The sequence below is a fragment of the Xenopus tropicalis genome, chromosome 7, assembly GCF_000004195.4.
Source record: "Xenopus tropicalis strain Nigerian chromosome 7, UCB_Xtro_10.0, whole genome shotgun sequence".
NCBI classification, from domain to species: Eukaryota; Metazoa; Chordata; class Amphibia; order Anura; family Pipidae; genus Xenopus; species Xenopus tropicalis.
Window position 1 is genome coordinate 6,554,865 of NC_030683.2, and position 18,427 is coordinate 6,573,291.

General features: G+C 43.0%; 1 protein-coding gene across 6 annotated transcripts in view; it reads right to left on the reverse strand.

The window, feature by feature from the left end:
* Nucleotides 1–8,833: 8,833 nt before the first annotated feature.
* a2ml1 (alpha-2-macroglobulin-like 1) overlaps nt 8,834–18,427 on the reverse strand; it is a 214,001-nt gene continuing 204,407 nt past the window's right edge. For 2 of the 6 annotated variants that reach the window (XM_031904782.1, XM_031904778.1), the window contains exons 30-36: nt 14,339–14,554; nt 14,140–14,264; nt 13,644–13,734; nt 12,223–12,294; nt 11,997–12,099; nt 10,497–10,538; nt 8,834–9,164 (exon numbers count right to left, since the gene is read on the reverse strand). In XM_031904782.1, coding sequence (XP_031760642.1) covers nt 9,103–9,164; nt 10,497–10,538; nt 11,997–12,099; nt 12,223–12,294; nt 13,644–13,734; nt 14,140–14,264; nt 14,339–14,554 — 711 coding nt within the window. In that variant the 3' untranslated portion in view covers nt 8,834–9,102. Of the gene's footprint in view, nt 9,165–10,496; nt 10,539–11,060; nt 11,147–11,996; nt 12,100–12,222; nt 12,295–13,643; nt 13,735–14,139; nt 14,265–14,338; nt 14,555–18,427 lie in introns of those variants that run through there. The other 4 variants (XM_031904781.1, XM_031904785.1, XM_031904784.1 and 1 more) reach the window with 4 other exon arrangements.

An 18,427-nucleotide genomic window follows, 5' to 3' on the forward strand; every position in this document is an offset into this window, starting at 1 on the left:
TCTGGTTCAAAAGTGGCTTGACCTGGGGAATGCGGCACCTGTAGCCTATTTCCTGCACACGCCTGTACACGGTGGCTCTGGATGTTTCTACTCCAGACTCAGTCCACTGCTTCCGCAGGTCCCCCAAGGTCAGGAATCGGTCCTTCTCCACAATCTTCCTCAGGGCCCGGTCACCTCTTCTCGTTGTGCAGCATTTTCTGCCACACTTTTTCCTTCCCACAGACTTCCCACTGAGGTGCCTTGATACAGCACTCTGGGAACAGCCTATTTGTTCAGAAATTTCTTTCTGTGTCTTACCCTCTTGCTTGAGGGTGTCAATGATGGCCTTCTGGGCAGCAGTCAGGTCGGCAGGCTTACCCTCTTGCTTGAGGGTGTCAATGATGGCCTTCTGGGCAGCAGTCAGGTCGGCAGGCTTACCCTCTTGCTTGAGGGTGTCAATGATGGCCTTCTGGACAGCAGTCAGGTCGGCAGTCTTACCCATGATTGCGGTTTTGAGTAATGAACCAGGCTGGGAGTTTTTAAAAGCCTCAGGAATCTTTTGCAGGTTTTTAGAGTTAATTTGTTGATTCAGATGATTAGGTTAATAGCTCGTTTAGAGAACCTTTTCATTATATGCTAATTTTTTGAGATAGGAATTTTGGGTTTTCATGAGCTGTATGCCACAATCATCAATATTAAAACAAGAAAAGGCTTGAACTACTTCAGTTGTGTGTAATGAATCTAAAATATATGAAAGTCTAATGTTTATCAGTACATTACAGAAAATAATGAACTTTATCACAATATGCTAATTTTTTGAAAAGCACCTGTATATATAGTTTATGTATGTGAGTGTATAGATTGGTAGGTGTGGGTTGTGTGTGCTGGGTTTACTTGGATGGGTTGAACTTGATGGACACTGGTCTTTTTTCAATCCTATGTAACTATGTAACTATGTTGTCTTTCTCTTGGGTTTATCCAAGGTGTGGCTGAGATGGGTGTGTATGTCGAGTATTGTTCTATTTATATTCAGTCTTTTTGGTGTATGTGGTGAAAACTATGTACAAATATGATCATTTTAATTAGGTTTAAGTCTGGGTTGGACTGCATTTTTTAGGTCGTTTATGATCTGCGGGAGTAGTTTTTGGTTGTTGATGTTAGGGGCTGAGGAGATGTCTTTTGGTTTGAGGATCCTTAGGTATTTGAGTACATTTAGCTGCCTATGAATGGGAAGTTTTGTTGTATTCGCTGGGCTTCAGTGGCTGATAGTGTGGCGTCTAGTGCTTCCTACTTTGTGGTGTTGATTTTGAAATTGCTGTGGTGTCCAAATCTCTCTAATTCTCGCAGAAGTGGAGGGATGGAGAGAAAGGGAGATTTTACATACAGTAATAAGTTATCTGTGAACCCGCAGCTTTAATTTCTCTGTCTCCTATCCTGACCCCTTGTATTAGATCATTCTTTCTGATTGCTGTTAACAGGTGTTCCATGGTTAATATATATAGTAAAGGAGACAGTGGGCATCCTTGTCAGGTGCTGTTGGAGAGGGTGAGGGGGTCAGATAGGGTGCCATTGACATGGATTCTAGCGGTCGGGGAACCATATGGAGCCATCCATTATTTCATTATTATAATCAGTCAAAGGATATCTTGGTTTTGGCTTAATAGTTTGATGAAGCTCCATTCTCGGGAGCCTGAGTCAGGTTGCTGTATGCACTTAGGTTCTTTGAATCTTTGAGCAAACTATGTTGTCATGGACCTATGTGAATGTTATAGACGAGTATCATTTGTAGGTGTAAGTTGTAGTCATAAATAGACCAAATTTTAGACCAATCTTTAGTGTTGCTGGCTTAGCCTTGTAGAAAGCTGTGAGGGCAAATGGAAAGCCCCACTTGTACTTGATGCCTTTTGTTTGTAAAACATGAAGAAGTGGGCGTAGTGCCCTTCTTTGTGCCAGCGTAGATTTGGATATGTCGGAGAAGAAGCACAGTTTTGCACCATCAAAGTCAAACTCCTTTCTTTGGTTTGCCTTGGCCATAATCTGCTCTTTTTCCATATAGAAATGTATTCTGCAGATGACATCTCTGGGTTGAGTCGCTTCCGCTTGTATTGGGTGCAGTTCTCTATGCACTCTATCGATCTCTATATGTGCGGTAGGGGGTCTTTCAAGTAGTTGGTTGGATATCCCCAGTACGGAAGGGCGCAATTCTTCTGCACCTTTGGCTTCTGGTAGGCCTTTGATGCTGATGTTATTGCGTCGGCTTCTGTTCTCTTGGTCATCAAGGTGTTGCTGGAGATATAAAATCTGTGTGGCTTGGGACTCCACTGTTCTCTGAAGGGAGTCTATTTGGCCCGATTGGGACATGTAGTTGCCTTCCAGGGTTGTTACTCTTGTGCCCATCTGCTGGATACTTTTATTTAGACACAGATTTCTGTCCAGAGGGTTTGTTCCAGTTTACCGACCAGTTTGGTTAAATCGGTTTTAATGGGCAGGCCTGTCAGGGATTCCCTGATGACTTGCAGTTCAGTTGTAAGTGCATAAGTGATGGGTATACCATCTGTCGCTGGGTTAGGCTGGTTAAGAGTGTGTTGTGGCAATGGCTCCGACTCTCCGGGGGCGTCCGTATAGGCCCCAGGCGGAGTATTGGATTGCGCATATCCACGTGGCTGCTGGGATAAATTTTTTATTTGTTTTGTCCATGCGATTGTTTTGTATCTGGGGGGGTTTTGTATCTATAGGGGTTTTATAGGGATTGTTTATCTCTGGGAAGTTCTCCCCCGTGCGCCACTACGTGCCGTCGGCCGAACTCCACGCTGTGGATTTGCCACCGGAGGCTGTAGAGTCCACCTCAGTTTGTGGTCTGGCATGTATCTGAGCTTGGACTTCAATCCGATCTGTAAGTATGTCTTGCAATTGTGTAAGCTTTGAGGGGGAGCCTGGAGCTTGTGTGTCTCCTTCTCTAGCCGCCTCCTCACCTAGGCCACTGGTCCAAGATGGCTGCCGCGTGTCAGAGAGATAGTTGTTTCTTTCATCTCTGGAGCGGAAAAAGGAGCCAATATTACTTTGGGAAGTGTTCCCATCAGTATTGACCTTAGGTTTTGCTTTCTTTTGCTTGGTCATTGCGATTCTGGTGCTGGATATTCAGGTTTTGGAGACTTTGGGTGCAGAGCTCTTACACCATGTGTGTTCTCAGGTTCAGAGTCAGGCCACGCTCCCAATATTAAATATTTTTAATTGGCGCATTCATAAGATGCTAAATTTTCCAAATCCCTTTTTGTGCTATAATATATATATATATAGGGGCCCAGCAAAATGAGGGCACAGTGGTGCTCATTTATTACCAGATTGTTGGATGGGGTCCATTGGACCCAATGTAGACTCTAAGGGGTATATTTATAATGCTGTGTAAAAAGTGGAGTAAAACATTCCCAGTGGTAGGGCAGCAGGGCAAGCTCAGGGGGCTCAGCAGAAATAGGATTTTTACCCCAGTGGGCCAGCCCTTCCCTGCCTGTATCCCATTCCCTCATCACCTACATATATGACTGAGAATTGGCCTCTTCATATTAAAGGTTTTTTCGTCTGTTGTGAATGTATGTATGTATATCTTTATTTATGTACTTATGTACGCAGCGCTGTACAGTAGAATACTTTCATACAAACGGGGGGTTATTAAGATAATAGATAAATACAAAGTATGCAACGTTTCCAGGTGATTTTTAGAAATGACATTAAAAACGCTAACTTTAGGAAAGCTCTGCAGATTGGTACTTTGGTGCAGAAAGGCGTCCTTACCCATGTTGGATTTGTCAGAATGTCTGCTTTTCCAAAAATATATGGTTTTCTGGGGTAAACTTCGTTTTTTATGGTTTTAGCCACCATAAAATGCAGTAAATGTGTTGATTTTGCAGTAACTGAAACAACAGAAATGATCATATGGGGGTATGTTACCTTGGGGCCCCTACATGGCACATACCTAGCTAAACCTGCGCATATTGGGCATCAAACTGTTTAGGGGACCCCTGGCGTTCATATTTAGGGGGTTTTGTTTTGGTACCTAACGATTTTTCAAAACTTTTGCAAATTTTTAAAAAAACTGGTACATTTAGGAAAGCATTGCAACTTGGTAGTTTGGAGCAGACAGACAGTTCTACCTATTCTGGATTCCCCAGAATCTGTTCTTTCCAAAAACATATACGTTTCTGGGATAAACCTTCTGTTAGTGGAATTTTTGGCCTTGAAATCTAGAGTGTGCGGCTTTCTGGAGCAGCGCTTTGGGAGGTTCCTAGGGTTCTGCTGGGAGTTTGTGACCTATACAAGTGAGAAATCTCCATAAAACTATATATATTTGGTATTGGCGCATAACATAATCCATGTTTCTGATGTGTTAATATTTTTAGACATTTAAAAACCTATATCTTGTTACAGAAATAAAATTCCACAAACATTTCACCATATTTTGAAAGCTTAGGTTGTGCCAAAAAACCCCCCGATACATTATTTTCCCAGGTAAACAAAAATTACCCCCTTGGAAAGGCCCCCAAAGTGAAAAAGCGCAAAATGTTCATAAACGGTCTGGCAGTAGAAGTTCCACTTTGTAAATTATTTGCTATGTAAACAGTGTAGTATAGTAATAAAAAAAAATCACGTATATAACTGCCCCGTGTACTTTTTGGTTTATACATTTGCCATGAACCTTATAACTTTATAAACAGGTTAGTCATTTTCAAGGTGAAACACTCAAGCACGTTGGTTTCTATTTAACCCCTACGTGTCCGACTTTTGCCCTGACTCGGCCCACCCTGTGATACACATGAAAGAGAAAGGGACACAGTAACTATTAAACATAAAGAGTATTGGGGTGTGTTCAGACGGGTTTTGGCGCTCCCGGGGTCTTAACAATAAAACCCACTCTGTAAGCCCCCAGACGCGAGCTGACACCCGCAACACCGAGCAGAGAGACTCCCAAACATATCCGCATCGCTCCCCGGGAAAAATCTCCACGCTGGACCGCCCACCACAAATAGCGACTCAACCCCATCATCACCTTCACACCTTCATCATCACCAGACATCACAACCCACGCCAAGCGAACAGCTACTACAACACAACTGGAGGAAATCAAGGTAGATATCGCTCTCCTGCGCCAAATCAGAAGACTTGGAAAACAGACTCTGCCGAAACAATGTCCGTATTGTGGGGCTACCTGAAAAGACAGAAGGTCAGAAGCCCTAGACCTTCATAGAAAGCTGGCTTAAACAGACTCTTGGCAACAAAATTTTCCCCAATGCATTCATGTTTAAGAGAACCCACAGGGTCCCCACCAAGTCACATTCCCCTGGGCCCCCCCAAGATAATTTCTCCTACGCATGATAAACTATAGAGACCGCGATGTGGCCCTCAAAGGTGCTAGACCCCATTACTTTCAACAGCACAGTGGTCTCCCTATACCCGGACTTCCCACCAGCTGTACAAAAACAAAGGGCTACATACACAGCAATTAAGAAACACCTCAGAGAGGCACAAATTCCCTACAGCATGTTATACATAGCACGACTTCAGATACAAAACAATAGACAGAGACAAGAGACAGAGTACAATTTCATAAAATGGATCTGTATGCTATATCTGACACCTACAGCTAAGGAACAGAAAAGGTTTGTACGGAGCAAACAACCACTGCTGTTTAAAAATCTTTCACTTTATTGCAGTCTCTTTAAAAACATGTTGTACACAAAACAAACGAAACCACACGCTTGACGCGTTTTGTGTGGTTTCGTTTGTTTTGTGTACAACATGTTTTTAAAGAGACTGCAATAAAGTGAAAGATTTTTAAACAGCAGTGGTTGTTTGCTCCGTACAAACCTTTTCTGTTGCTTGGGAATTTTGGCCGTCTGGGTTCCGGCATGGACGTTGAGCACACACTGACTGTCCGGTAAGTGCTCCCGTGAAATTTGATATTGTACCTACAGCTAAGGTTAAGGGAAATGGAATAGCATCTAACTCCTTTCCACTCACACGAGGCACCAGACAGGGATGCCCACTTTCCCCCCTATTGTATATATATGTATTTATATCTTTATTTATAAAGCGCTACTTTTGTACACAGCGCTGTACAGTAGAATACATTAATACAAACAGGGGGTTATTAAGATAATAATAGATAAATACAAAGTACAACAATAAATACAGATAGATACAAGATAAATACAGCTGCAATAAGTTAAGAGTCGAGGACACAAGAGGTTTGCCTTCACCATTGAACCCCTGGCTATCCTAATCAGGCAAACCCCGGCACTGGAAGGTTGGCACTAGGGACCAATGGAGGAAAGAGTCTCCTTATATGCAGATGACCTGCTGGTTTACTTAGCAGACGCAGGCCCCTCATTAACCACATTGGCCAGTATCATAGCACATTTCGGGAAACTCTCTGGATTGCAAATGAATTGAGATAACTCTGCCTTGATATGTGTAGACCCAACCCCACTTCCTGCTCTACCACAGGACATCCCCTTAATGGCAGTAGAAGCATTTAAGTACTTGGGAATCCAAATCCACCCAGACCTAAACACCTATATGATACTAAACCTTGATCCAATCACATCCTCCTTAAATAACACCCTACCCATGTGGTCCAAACGTCCCCTAACACCTGCCACGCTTTCTATATATATTCCATAACTCTCCTATCCATATCCCCAAAAGTTAATCAGACCCTAAAACACTTTATATAGGGAGGCAAAACACCTAGAATTGCTTGGAAGAAACTAACCCCTCCCACCAAAGACTTTGGATTGGGACTACCAGACTAATACCTTTACTATTTGGCTAGTCAGCTGCACTACATTAAATGGTGGTTTGATCCTGACCCATACAACCCAAATATGACTCTGCAAGCAGTAACAGTAGGGTCACTGGAGGGCCTTAGACATCTCCCATATAGAGCAATTACAGACTACAAAAATCTCCCAGCGGTAATGACAACTCTGAGGAAAGCCTGGAACCGAGCACTCAAGATGTATCCACAACACACCCCAACTGTAACACCCAGTATATACCCTTATGGGCAAACTCTCAACTCCCCCACTTCTATAAGTTTCCTGGCTTTTTGTATTGGCCACGCAAACAGATCAGGCATCTGCAGGACACACTTGATGGCTCCGCACTGGGTACATATGAGTTCTTCAAAGAGAAACTTGAAGAACCCACTCTCCCCCAATTCTGATATTTCCAATTTAGGCAGGTATTCCAAGCACAGTTTGGTGGAGTTGACATACAAACCTCCCAACCAGTTTGAAATTGCACTTTGGTCCCCTATTTTAACCAAACCTACATCTACACTGTATAAAATTCTATTACAAACAACCCCCTCCCCATTCCAAACAGCCCATCGTTAGTGGGTGTCCAATGTCCCAGATCTTACAGAGGAAGACTATTACTACTTACTACTTATTTCCAGTAAGAGATAAACTTGTCCAATTTAAATGGCTGCACCAATTGTATCTCACACCCATACGAATGAGGTCCGTGGGACGCAACCCCGAAGCACGATGCCCTAGGTGTGGAATGGAGGAGGCAAATTTCTTACATATGGCCTGGTCTTGCCCACATGTAGCCACATTTTGGTCTGAGGTCATAAATCTCCTAGCAGACAAATTGGAATTCCCCAAAGTTCTGACACCCCAGGTGTGTATACTGGGAATCCTGGATGAGTTAATAAGCACCAACCATGCCAGAACCAGATACAAAACACTCCAATACTATGCAAGAAAAATCATTGCAATGACTTGGATGGGACCCACACACCCTACAGTTTAAAGCTGGATTACCCGGGCAAATCAAACTCTGCCCCATTAAACTTACTCTGCTAGCCAGAGGTTCCAAAAAGAAATTTGGAGCCCCATGGTGGGAGGCCTAGGTGGACAAGGTTCCTTGACATAAAATGTAACACCCCACTGCATATACTGATTACCATCCAACAGCCACCTACTTTTAAATGTCTATACTACGTGTAAGACCTACTGTAACTGAATAGACCGACGCTGAACAATAGTGATCATCGTCATACCAACCAAATTTATTTTATTATGCTGCTTTTCCCATAACAGAATTGTAAATTCCGGTGAATTATGACTTTTAAAAGTAAAACATAAAGAGAATTATAGGTGTAAATGTTTATAGCAGCCTTCTCTCTACAGGCCAACTGGGAAAAGTCCAAATAGATCATCTAGAAATATATTTGTGCGGCCCCTAGTGGCACAATGGGTAAGTACATGCTGAGTGTTATTCTTGGTCAGTTTAAAGGTAAAAACAGTACTTGAATTACATCACAATAGAAATGATAGACAGCTAACCTAGCGCTTAATCACAGGCCGGCCCAAAAAATCACACAATCAGCAGTTTATAAAAGTTACCAACACCCAATACCGAGCCTTCTTTCTAACCAGAAAGCTCTAACCAAGCTCTCCAGCTTGGAGTTTCAGCAGCTATTCGGTTGCTAGGGTCCAAATTACCTTAGCAGCCAGGGAGTGTTTTGAATGAAAGACTGATAAATAAATAGGGGAGGGGGCTGAATAGAAAAATAAGTAATATAAAGTAACAATAGGTCAGTGATCGCCTGAGAAGTGCATTTTGATTGGCTCTGAAAGGGTTAATAACCATGACAGTATTTGGTTAAATCTACTTTACTTGATAGAAAGCACTAGAGTCATGTAGACACAGGGATGGAACTTAATGCCCCAGTACTAATATGGGAAAGCCTAGTTGCATGAAAAATAATGAATTATGCCATTATGCCTACCAGGTAAAATGGGAGATTCCAAAAAAACGAACGCAAAAATTTTTCTTCAAAAACAGGAAAAACTGTGAAAGGCTGTTACATTTTATTCTCCCCCCACACACAAGGATCAGGATATTACCCCCCAGCCTGAATCATCTTTGGAACAGGGGTATCATGTTTATTGCTGATAATTATTGGTATTAAAAAGAACTTAATAGGATCCTACAGAGAAGGGACCATCTGTACCTCTGTGCCCAACATTAGGGAAAGGGACAGTCAGACTGCAAATGCTAAATACATTTATTATTATTATCATCTCTGCGTTGGTTTGGGTTCAGCTGCAGAATCTGTTATGGATCTCTGATATAGCGAGGCGCTTCTACTCCTTGTATTATGTTGCCCGTGTCTTCATCTAGGAAACAAAATACCAATAAGTGTATTCAATAAACATTATGTAGCAATATGAGCCAGTGCTGCTTGATTGCTATTGGTTACTTGGCCATGATAACAGTTCCAACTGACCCAATTAGGATCTAGATTAAAATATAAATTTGTATTAAAGTCTCTGTCTACAGGTAGCTTGTCAGTGATATATACAAACAAGGGGTAAATTAATGTACATAGGGAGCAGGGTAAGGGATAACAAATATTCATTGTACAGATGATAATAAAGAGTTAATAACAACAGAGAAACAAGAGGGGGTTCCATAGGGAAAGGGGTAAAAAATGAAAAGCAAGTAAGGTCCATGGAAAACAATGAATGGATAAAGAGGAATAGAAGAGTAGAAAGAATTGCGTGAGAAATGGACTGGAGTCACTGGGGTATCAGTAGACAAAGCAAAAAAGAGACCAAAAAAGTAAAGGGCAAGTACAAGAAGGATAATGACAACTGAACAACAGAAGCAGCAGATCCAGTGGCTTCCAGGGGACCCAGAGAAATACGGGGCTCAGTGGGAACATGGCCAGTGTCTGCAGGTTGGGGAACGGATGGGTTGCAGCAACTTCTAGTTCTTCTAGTTACACTCTTGGGGTCATATATTGAACTTACGTTGCATCTGGGGCACAAATAGAAGCAGACTGGCCTTTATATAAAAGCTAAAGGCATCAGGATCTATTTCTACGGAATCTGGTGGGACTGGCAGCAGGATTAGCCCTGTTTTTCATATTTGAACTTGAAGGCCTCCTTACCTTGTCTTTTGTGCTACGGCTGCCAGTCAGTCATTAATAAACTGATTTACAAGTATTAAACGTGGCATGGTTTGTACCAGGTCTGCTAACCCATAGCAACCAGTCCATTAGTAGCATATACTGGCGACCTGCTGGGACAGTGACCCTTTGATTGGTTGATATGAGTTAGAAGAACAGACCTCATTGCAGAGCCGCTCCAGACATTCAGACCGTAGCAATGTTGGATCAAACCAGACCAGAAGGAGCACCAGAAGGATGACCAGGACCAGAACAATCAGAAGTTAGAAGACCTGGTACAAACATTTGCAACCTTTACGTTGCCCCAGAATGGTTGGGAATGAAGAGTTCAGTTTGAGGAGCAATATATTGATAGTTTACCTAATGAACTCTATTGTTACTGAGATTTTCTTAAACAATGAAATCTGTACAGATTCGGTGAAATTTCTCAAATGTTTCCAAATTTTTCTAGGGAAGCGAATGGGGCAGTTTTGCTCATCACTGGTGCAATATCATGTATGAACCATGTATGTGCGTTGGATCTGTACCGGGTTCTTACCCGAGCTGCAGGGGGAGTTGTACTCGGTAACTGCATGTTCCACTGGAAGCAGAATAAGAACAGAGCAGGGATTAGTTTAGCCCCCAGTACCTTAGTGTGTCATGTTCAATTGGTAAAATAATGAGTAATAAGTATACAGTAATAAAGCTTAAATAAAGTATAAGCCGATCCGAATATAAGCCGAGGTACCTAATTTTACCTAAGAAAACTGGAAAAACTTATTGGCTCGAGTATAAGCCTAGGGTGGGAAATGCAGCCGCTACCGCTAAGGCACACTCAGGGGTAACAGCACTTCATTCATGCATCTCAAGTAAAAAGAGTAAACAGTGTAAAAATGGCAAGCAGTAACTGTACATTAATCTCTATATGTTAGCTAGCAATGAGATTATTGGCAATGCATTAGTAAGGGTGCAAAATGGTCTTTGTGTCTTTGCGAAGTCCCATATAAAACACTTCTTTATGTTGCTAAGTTCAGCTATAAAAATGGGCAGAAGTCTATACTCACCTCAGGTAATTACTACCATTTTGTCCTGGTGCTTTGCTTTTAGAGAGAGTTATTTAGTAATCTTGTATTTTGTCCTATTCTTTATTTAGGAAAAGTCTTCTAGACAGGGAAGGGCTGCTCCCATAGGCCAATGGCATATGGTGCCCTAATAAAAAGCATATATTGCACGAATGAGCAGAGCGCACATGTAACCCTACGCTGCCCTTACTAATCGACTCGAGTATAAGCCGAGGATTCTTTTTTCAGCACATTTTGAGTGCTGACAAACTCTGCTTATGCTTGAGTATATACGCTAATCAAATGGCCATCGCGTGGTTTTAGATGTAACAGATTTAATTGAATGAGAAAATGTTATTTTATTGTTTGTCACTTGAAAACTTATGGACGAGACTCAATTTGATCTGAAGAAACTTTTCTCCTTATTCAGTTCCATGACTTCAATAGAGTTTTCATGTGAGATACATGGCGCTGAATTGCATCTGGCTCTATGGGACAATCTGGAGATGAATCAGGAGATAAACTTTTCTCATCCAATTGAATGTGGCTCAGAGAACATTTGTGGAAGGCGACTACTCCGCCCATTCACTGACAACAATACATGGACCTTCTCTTCTGTTTATCTCCTCATCTCCTATAATACCAAACTCCTTCCTAGCACTTCCTGGTGCATTGTACACAAGGAAACCTTGACTACCCATATAGCCCATAGCAACCAATCAGTGAACAAGATGATGAAATAACACATCCGATTGGTAGCCGTGTGTTACAGGACTAGAGCAAACATTGTTGCCTGAAGCCTTACAATACAATATGAGAGCCTTCCTAATCCAAAATGTACTCATATACATACATAGCATTGCTTTAAAACCCCAAACGAATGATGGTGTTAAGAATAATGGTTGGATATATATATATTTTTTAATGTTCTCTAAGTATTCCCTTCTCCCCCACTTGCCAGTCACATTGGATTTTCTAATTAGAGAGAAGCTCCTTACCTGGCTCATAATAATCATAGACTTTCACTATGGCTGGTCTGAGATTCTTCACCAGAACCTCTTGTTCCACCATGAAGGAGAAATTAACTGGATGACGTCCTAACTAGGAGAAGGGGGGAGAAAAACCAGTTCTGTCTTCTTTAAAAACATACTTAATAGGATATAAGTACATGAAATGTAGAAAAAAGATGCTGAGACATGAGACATGGAGACCAAAGTGACCCACCTCGCTTAAGTAGAATGTCACCTTGTCAGTTTGGGTCTCACTCCACATTATAAAGTTGTTCCATCTGATGACCTGGGAAAAGGAAAACAAGTCTGAGATCAAAGTCCAAAACACACATAAAAGAGTCCAAAAAAAATGTCTGTGTCTCCCAACTTGGTATCTTAGATGTTGAGAAGTCATTGGCAGAAGAAAAGGGGAGGCTTTCTCTAGTAATACACAAGAGCCAGGAATAGCCTGTATAATATATAGTGAATAAAGTACCCCCTATTGTAACATATAGGGATATTATAAGCCCCCGAGGAGTTCCTTATAATATATAGTGAATAAAGTGCCCCCTATTGTAACATATAGGGATATTATAAGCCCCCGAGGAGTTCCTTATAATATATAGTGAATAAAGTGCCCCCTATTGTAACCTATAGGGATATTATAAGCCACAGAGGAGTTCCTTATAATATATAGTGAATAAAGTGCCCCCTATTGTAACATATAGGGATATTATAAGCCCCCGAGGAGTTCCTTATAATATATAGTGAATAAAGTGCCCCCTATTGTAACATATAGGGATATTATAAGCCCCCGAGGAGTTCCTTATAATATATAGTGAATAAAGTGCCCCCTATTGTAACATATAGGGATATTATAAGTCACAGAGGAGTTCCTTATAATATATAGTGAATAAAGTGCCCCCTATTGTAACATATAGGGATATTATAAGTCACAGAGGAGTTCCTTATAATATATAGTGAATAAAGTGCCCCCTATTGTAACATATAGGGATATTATAAGCCCCCGAGGAGTTCCTTATAATATATAGTGAATAAAGTGCCCCCTATTGTAACATATAGGGATATTATAAGCCCCCGAGGAGTTCCTTATAATATATAGTGAATAAAGTGCCCCCTATTGTAACATATAGGGATATTATAAGCCCCCGAGGAGTTCCTTATAATATATAGTGAATAAAGTACCCCCTATTGTAACATATAGGGATATTATAAGCCCCCGAGGAGTTCCTTATAATATATAGTGAATAAAGTGCCCCCTATTGTAACATATAAGGATATTATAAGTCACTGAGGATTTCCATGACCATATAAAAGCCGAGGTAACTTCTAATATCCTTTATTATTTATTATAATATACAAGTTTTAGTGAGTCATGTGACCGAAATTACATCACTAAGCTCCGATTATAACTGATGACATCACTAAGCACCGTTTATAAGGATATAATTTACAATTTGGTCTCATAGGGAAATGACCCAACTATATATTATATATTTATAAATGGCATCATATTTGTCATATGAGTAGGATTAAAGCATATATATCAGCTATAATAGGCTGACGCCAATCCATGGAGTAAAAACCAAGGCTTTGGAAAGTCACATATCCCTGTTCTGCGGGGCAGTCACTCACCTGGTCAATACTCTTCTTATCAGGGGTAAAGCCTGAGAGCATCTTGACCTCAACCAGAGCCATGTTGGATTTTTCCCGAGACCCTGTGTATCTGCAAGAAGAGAAGCAGCCGTGGGACTCATTCTGTCCATTTCATGCAATCTTAGGGGAACATACAAATATATATTATATATATATAACAATCACTAGGGGGTGCCAAAATGTTAGGCAACCCCCTCCCCCCAGTGTTTGTAATCGCTTACCTTATACTGAGCTCAACACAAAAAGGGTAATGTAATAAAAGGCAGTAAGTTTGCCCAGGAGCAGCAACCCATAGCAACCAATCAGCAGGTAGCATTTTCTGGTCACCTGTTTAAAAGCAAACATCTTATTGGTTGCTATGGGTTATGGTCAGAAGCCAGAGAATGAGAGAAGACGAGATAATGTGTGAGCTTCTGTACTAGAGCAGTAGGGAGACACAATGGTGGAATATATTGGAATAAAAGAGAACACTCACTGAATGTAAATGTCTATGCCCATCTGTTTCATTGGCTCCTGGGGACATTGCTGTGGTTGGGTCTCCACTCGTACTGAGAAGGTGGCGTCACTTCTAGGTGGGGGGATGTTGTATCTCAGGACAGTCTGTGGGACGAGAACTGAATCAGACTGGGAATCTATCAGATTGAGGAATAGTAAGAGAGTGAGTGTCCCCTCACCTGTACATACACACAGCCGCTCCCAGTGGCTGACAGAGAGTACTCTCCAGGGATATCTGGCAGTGAGGCTTTCTGTAGCAGGAGCCGGTTAGTCTGATCCACATGGAACTGTTGATGGAACCCAGTCTTGGAAGTGACTGTGACTGTGACATCTCCCTTGTCAGAGAATGTGGCCTCGGCATACTCAGCAAGAGCCTGTAGCGCTACAACCGTGTCCTGTGAGATGAAGGAGAAAGTAATAACACAGAAGGCTGAATTGAAATCAGGAAACATTTAGAAACATCTCCAGCTCACACATACAAAGTTCAGACCTATCTAGATCCAGCACAAACCAACCCAATATGTAGTAAGCACCGGCCAAATTCTGGCCCGACCTGGGAAAACCTGGGCAAGTAGCAGGTGTGCATTCACTTGTAAGGGAAGCAAGTTTGGTTACTGTAAAAGGAACGTATTGTTCTACTGCAGAAGATATAGGTCCATGTTGGAAGCCACAGTAGATGGCATGACCTAAAAAGGACATTATACTGTAGAGCTGTTCATATTTACATTTTACTCATTGAGTTGCATGGGGCTCTAGGGGAACTCAGGAACTGAATGAGACAAGCCTTTCTCCATCAGTGCCACCTTCAGTACGTCCCACTCCATCAGTGCCACCTTCAGTACGTCCCACTCCATCAGTGCAACTTCAGCACGTCACACTCCATCAGTGCCACCTTCAGTACGTCGCACTCCATCAATGCCACCTTCAGTACGTCCCACTCCATCAGTGCCACCTTCAGTACATCACACTCCATCAGTGCCACCTTCAGTACGTCCCACTCCATCAGTGCCACCTTCAGTACATCACACTCCATCAGTGCCACCTTCAGTACATCACACTCCATCAGTGCCACCTTCAGTACATCACACTCCATCAGTGCAACTTCAGTACATCACACTCCATCAGTGCAACTTCAGTACATCACACTCCATCAGTGCCACCTTTCAGTGCCACCTTCAGTACATCACACTCCATCAGTGCCACCTTCAGTACGTCCCACTCCATCAGTGCCACCTTCAGTACGTCACACTCCATCAGTGCCACCTTCAGTACATCACACTCCATCAGTGCAACTTCAGTACGTCCCACTCCATCAGTGCCACCTTCAGTACGTCTCACTCCATCAATGCCACCTTCAGTACGTCCCACTCCATCAGTGCCACCTTCAGTATGTCACACTCCATCAGTGCCACCTTCAGTACGTCACACTCCATCAGTGCCACCTTCAGTACGTCCCACTCCATCAGTGCCACCTTCAGTACGTCCCACTCCATCAGTGCCACCTTCAGTACGTCACACTCCATCAGTGCCACCTTCAGTACGTCCCACTCCATCAGTGCCACCTTCAGTACGTCCCACTCCATCAGTGCCACCTTCAGTACATCACACTCCATCAGTGCCACCTTCAGTACATCACACTCCATCAGTGCCACCTTCAGTACATCACACTCCATCAGTGCCACCTTCAGTACATCACACTCCATCAGTGCCACCTTCAGTACATCACACTCCATCAGTGCCACCTTCAGTACGTCCCACTCCATCAGTGCCACCTTCAGTACGTCACACTCCATCAGTGCCACCTTCAGTACGTCCCACTCCATCAGTGCCACCTTCAGTACGTCCCACTCCATCAGTGCCACCTTCAGTACATCACACTCCATCAGTGCCACCTTCAGTACGTCCCACTCCATCAGTGCCACCTTCAGTACGTCACACTCCATCAGTGCCACCTTCAGTATGTCCCACTCCATCAGTGCCACCTTCAGTACATCACACTCCATCAGTGCCACCTTCAGTACGTCCCACTCCATCAGTGCCACCTTCAGTACGTCCCACTCCATCAGTGCCACCTTCAGTACGTCCCACTCCATCAGTGCCACCTTCAGTACGTTGCACTCCATCAATGCCACCTTCAGTACGTCCCACTCCATCAATGCCACCTTCAGTACGTCCCACTCCATCAATGCCACCTTCAGTACGTCCCACTCCATCAGTGCCACCTTCAGTACGTCCCACTCCATCAGTGCCACCTTCAGTACGTCCCACTCCATCAATGCCACCTTCAGTACATCCCACTCCATCAGTGCCACCTTCAGTACGTCCCACTCCATCAATGCCACCTTCAGTACATCCCACTCCATCAGTGCCACCTTCAGTATGTTACACAAAGGGCCACATTGATTTTTATCAGAAAACTTAATTCTTATGGTTTATCACATGAAAACTTATGGGTGAGATTCTACTAATTGAGCTCCAGCTTTTCCCCATAGACTTAGAGTTATAGAATAGAGTTCTCATGGGATAAACAGTGAGATACGTTTTTCTCGTTGGATTGCATCTGGCTCTATGGGCCAATCTGGACTTGCATAGGGAGAAGTCTCATCTAATTAAATCTGGCACAAAGTGTCCTTAATGTACCCAACAGTCTCCATTTATGTCATCTGAAGTCTCCTCTGTATCACCTTCAGAACCCTGTGCTCCTTTATTATTCCTTGTACTCCCTCTGTGCTATTCCCAGTACCAACCTCTTCCCAGTGTCACCTACAGTACTTCCCACTCCCACCTATTGTCCTCCTTCCAGTTACCTGAGTAGAAGAGAACCCCCCATGAGGATTTTGCTGCTTGCTCAGCCAGTTGACTATCTCAGAAGCTTTGCCCAGGTCCTTGTTGGGGCCAGAGAGAAGGGCCAGCAGCACATAGGAGGTTAACTCCACCTCAGCTGAGGGAGCCCGGTGCCAGTATGGGAGGTCAGCGGCCTGAAAAGCAGATTTAAGCTCCCAGTGGAGCTGCCCATCTAAGGATAAAAAACAATAATAATAGTAGTTATTGCTTTACTGCAGTATTGTCCCTCAGATCTGGGTGCAAGGATCATGGCATAGGAAACTTCATTCATACAGTGCAGCACTGACTATAATGGTACAATATACCTTGGTGTTCATTATAATTAATAAAGGGGTGAAAGTGATCTTTTTGAATGGATTGACACAGTGGGGGTCACTTATCAATCTCGCTGCATTGTCAGGAAAGAATATGGTCATTGCTCTCTTGGAATTGCACTTCGCTCACTGCACTTGGGGCAAAAATGAACCCAGTAATTTTCTATCCGTTAAAGCTCTAATACTTGGATCGGGCAGTGGTAAATAAGGCCCATAATGGTGGCTTTGCCCTCAGACTGAAAAATTCATTTTGTCATTGAGAGCTCCAGTTATTACTGGCTGACCAAAAGGACCAATGGCTGGAAGGAGGTGGAATCACATAGATTCCCTTGTACAAGTACTAAATGTTCTTTAATGGATCAGTCGTTATTTCGGCTGTAATTCACCACATGACACAAGTTCCGTACCTTTCCTCACAGCCTTCTCCTCCAGTTTAGCCAGCAGCATCTCCCTGAGTTCAGTATTGTTACTCAGAGTGAAAGTGTAGGCCAGCAGAGCCTGGGTGTACACACTGCTCACATCTTTGGCAGCCTTCCTCAGGCAGGATAAAGCATCTGCCACCACTGGGTCCTACAGGAAGAAATGGATTTCTGCTGGAAGGGTATTAGGGGAATTATAATACAATGCAGTTGCCCTGCACTGGAACAATGTGCATGTTCTCTACTACTAACTATAGTTTATATTATGTAGCCATAACCACTTTGCTCACCGTTTTCGGCAGACCGGCGTCCATTAGCGCAATGGTGATGTAAGCAGAGAGTGATATTTCATCATCTTCCACTCCCCCCTATAAGACAAAAAGTAGTTGAGCCCATACATTGAATGTTTATGTTCTTCATACGTTGGGCCTGCTGGGTAATGACTACTAAAGTTAATGAGCAGTAGCCATGTTTACTGGCCAGGAGGTACCTTCATAGCATTGTTGAAGAGTTTCCCCACACTCTGGAAGCAGCCGTTCCTTTTGCGATGATCTTTAAGCCAAGTGAGAGATTGGCTTAGTTGGTCTCCATCTATGAAGATGTAGGGATGAGCCTTGCTGAAGGACTTCACTACAAACGCAGTCAGCCTACGTGGGGAGTAGGGAACACCGGGAAGGGAAAATTGTCAGGA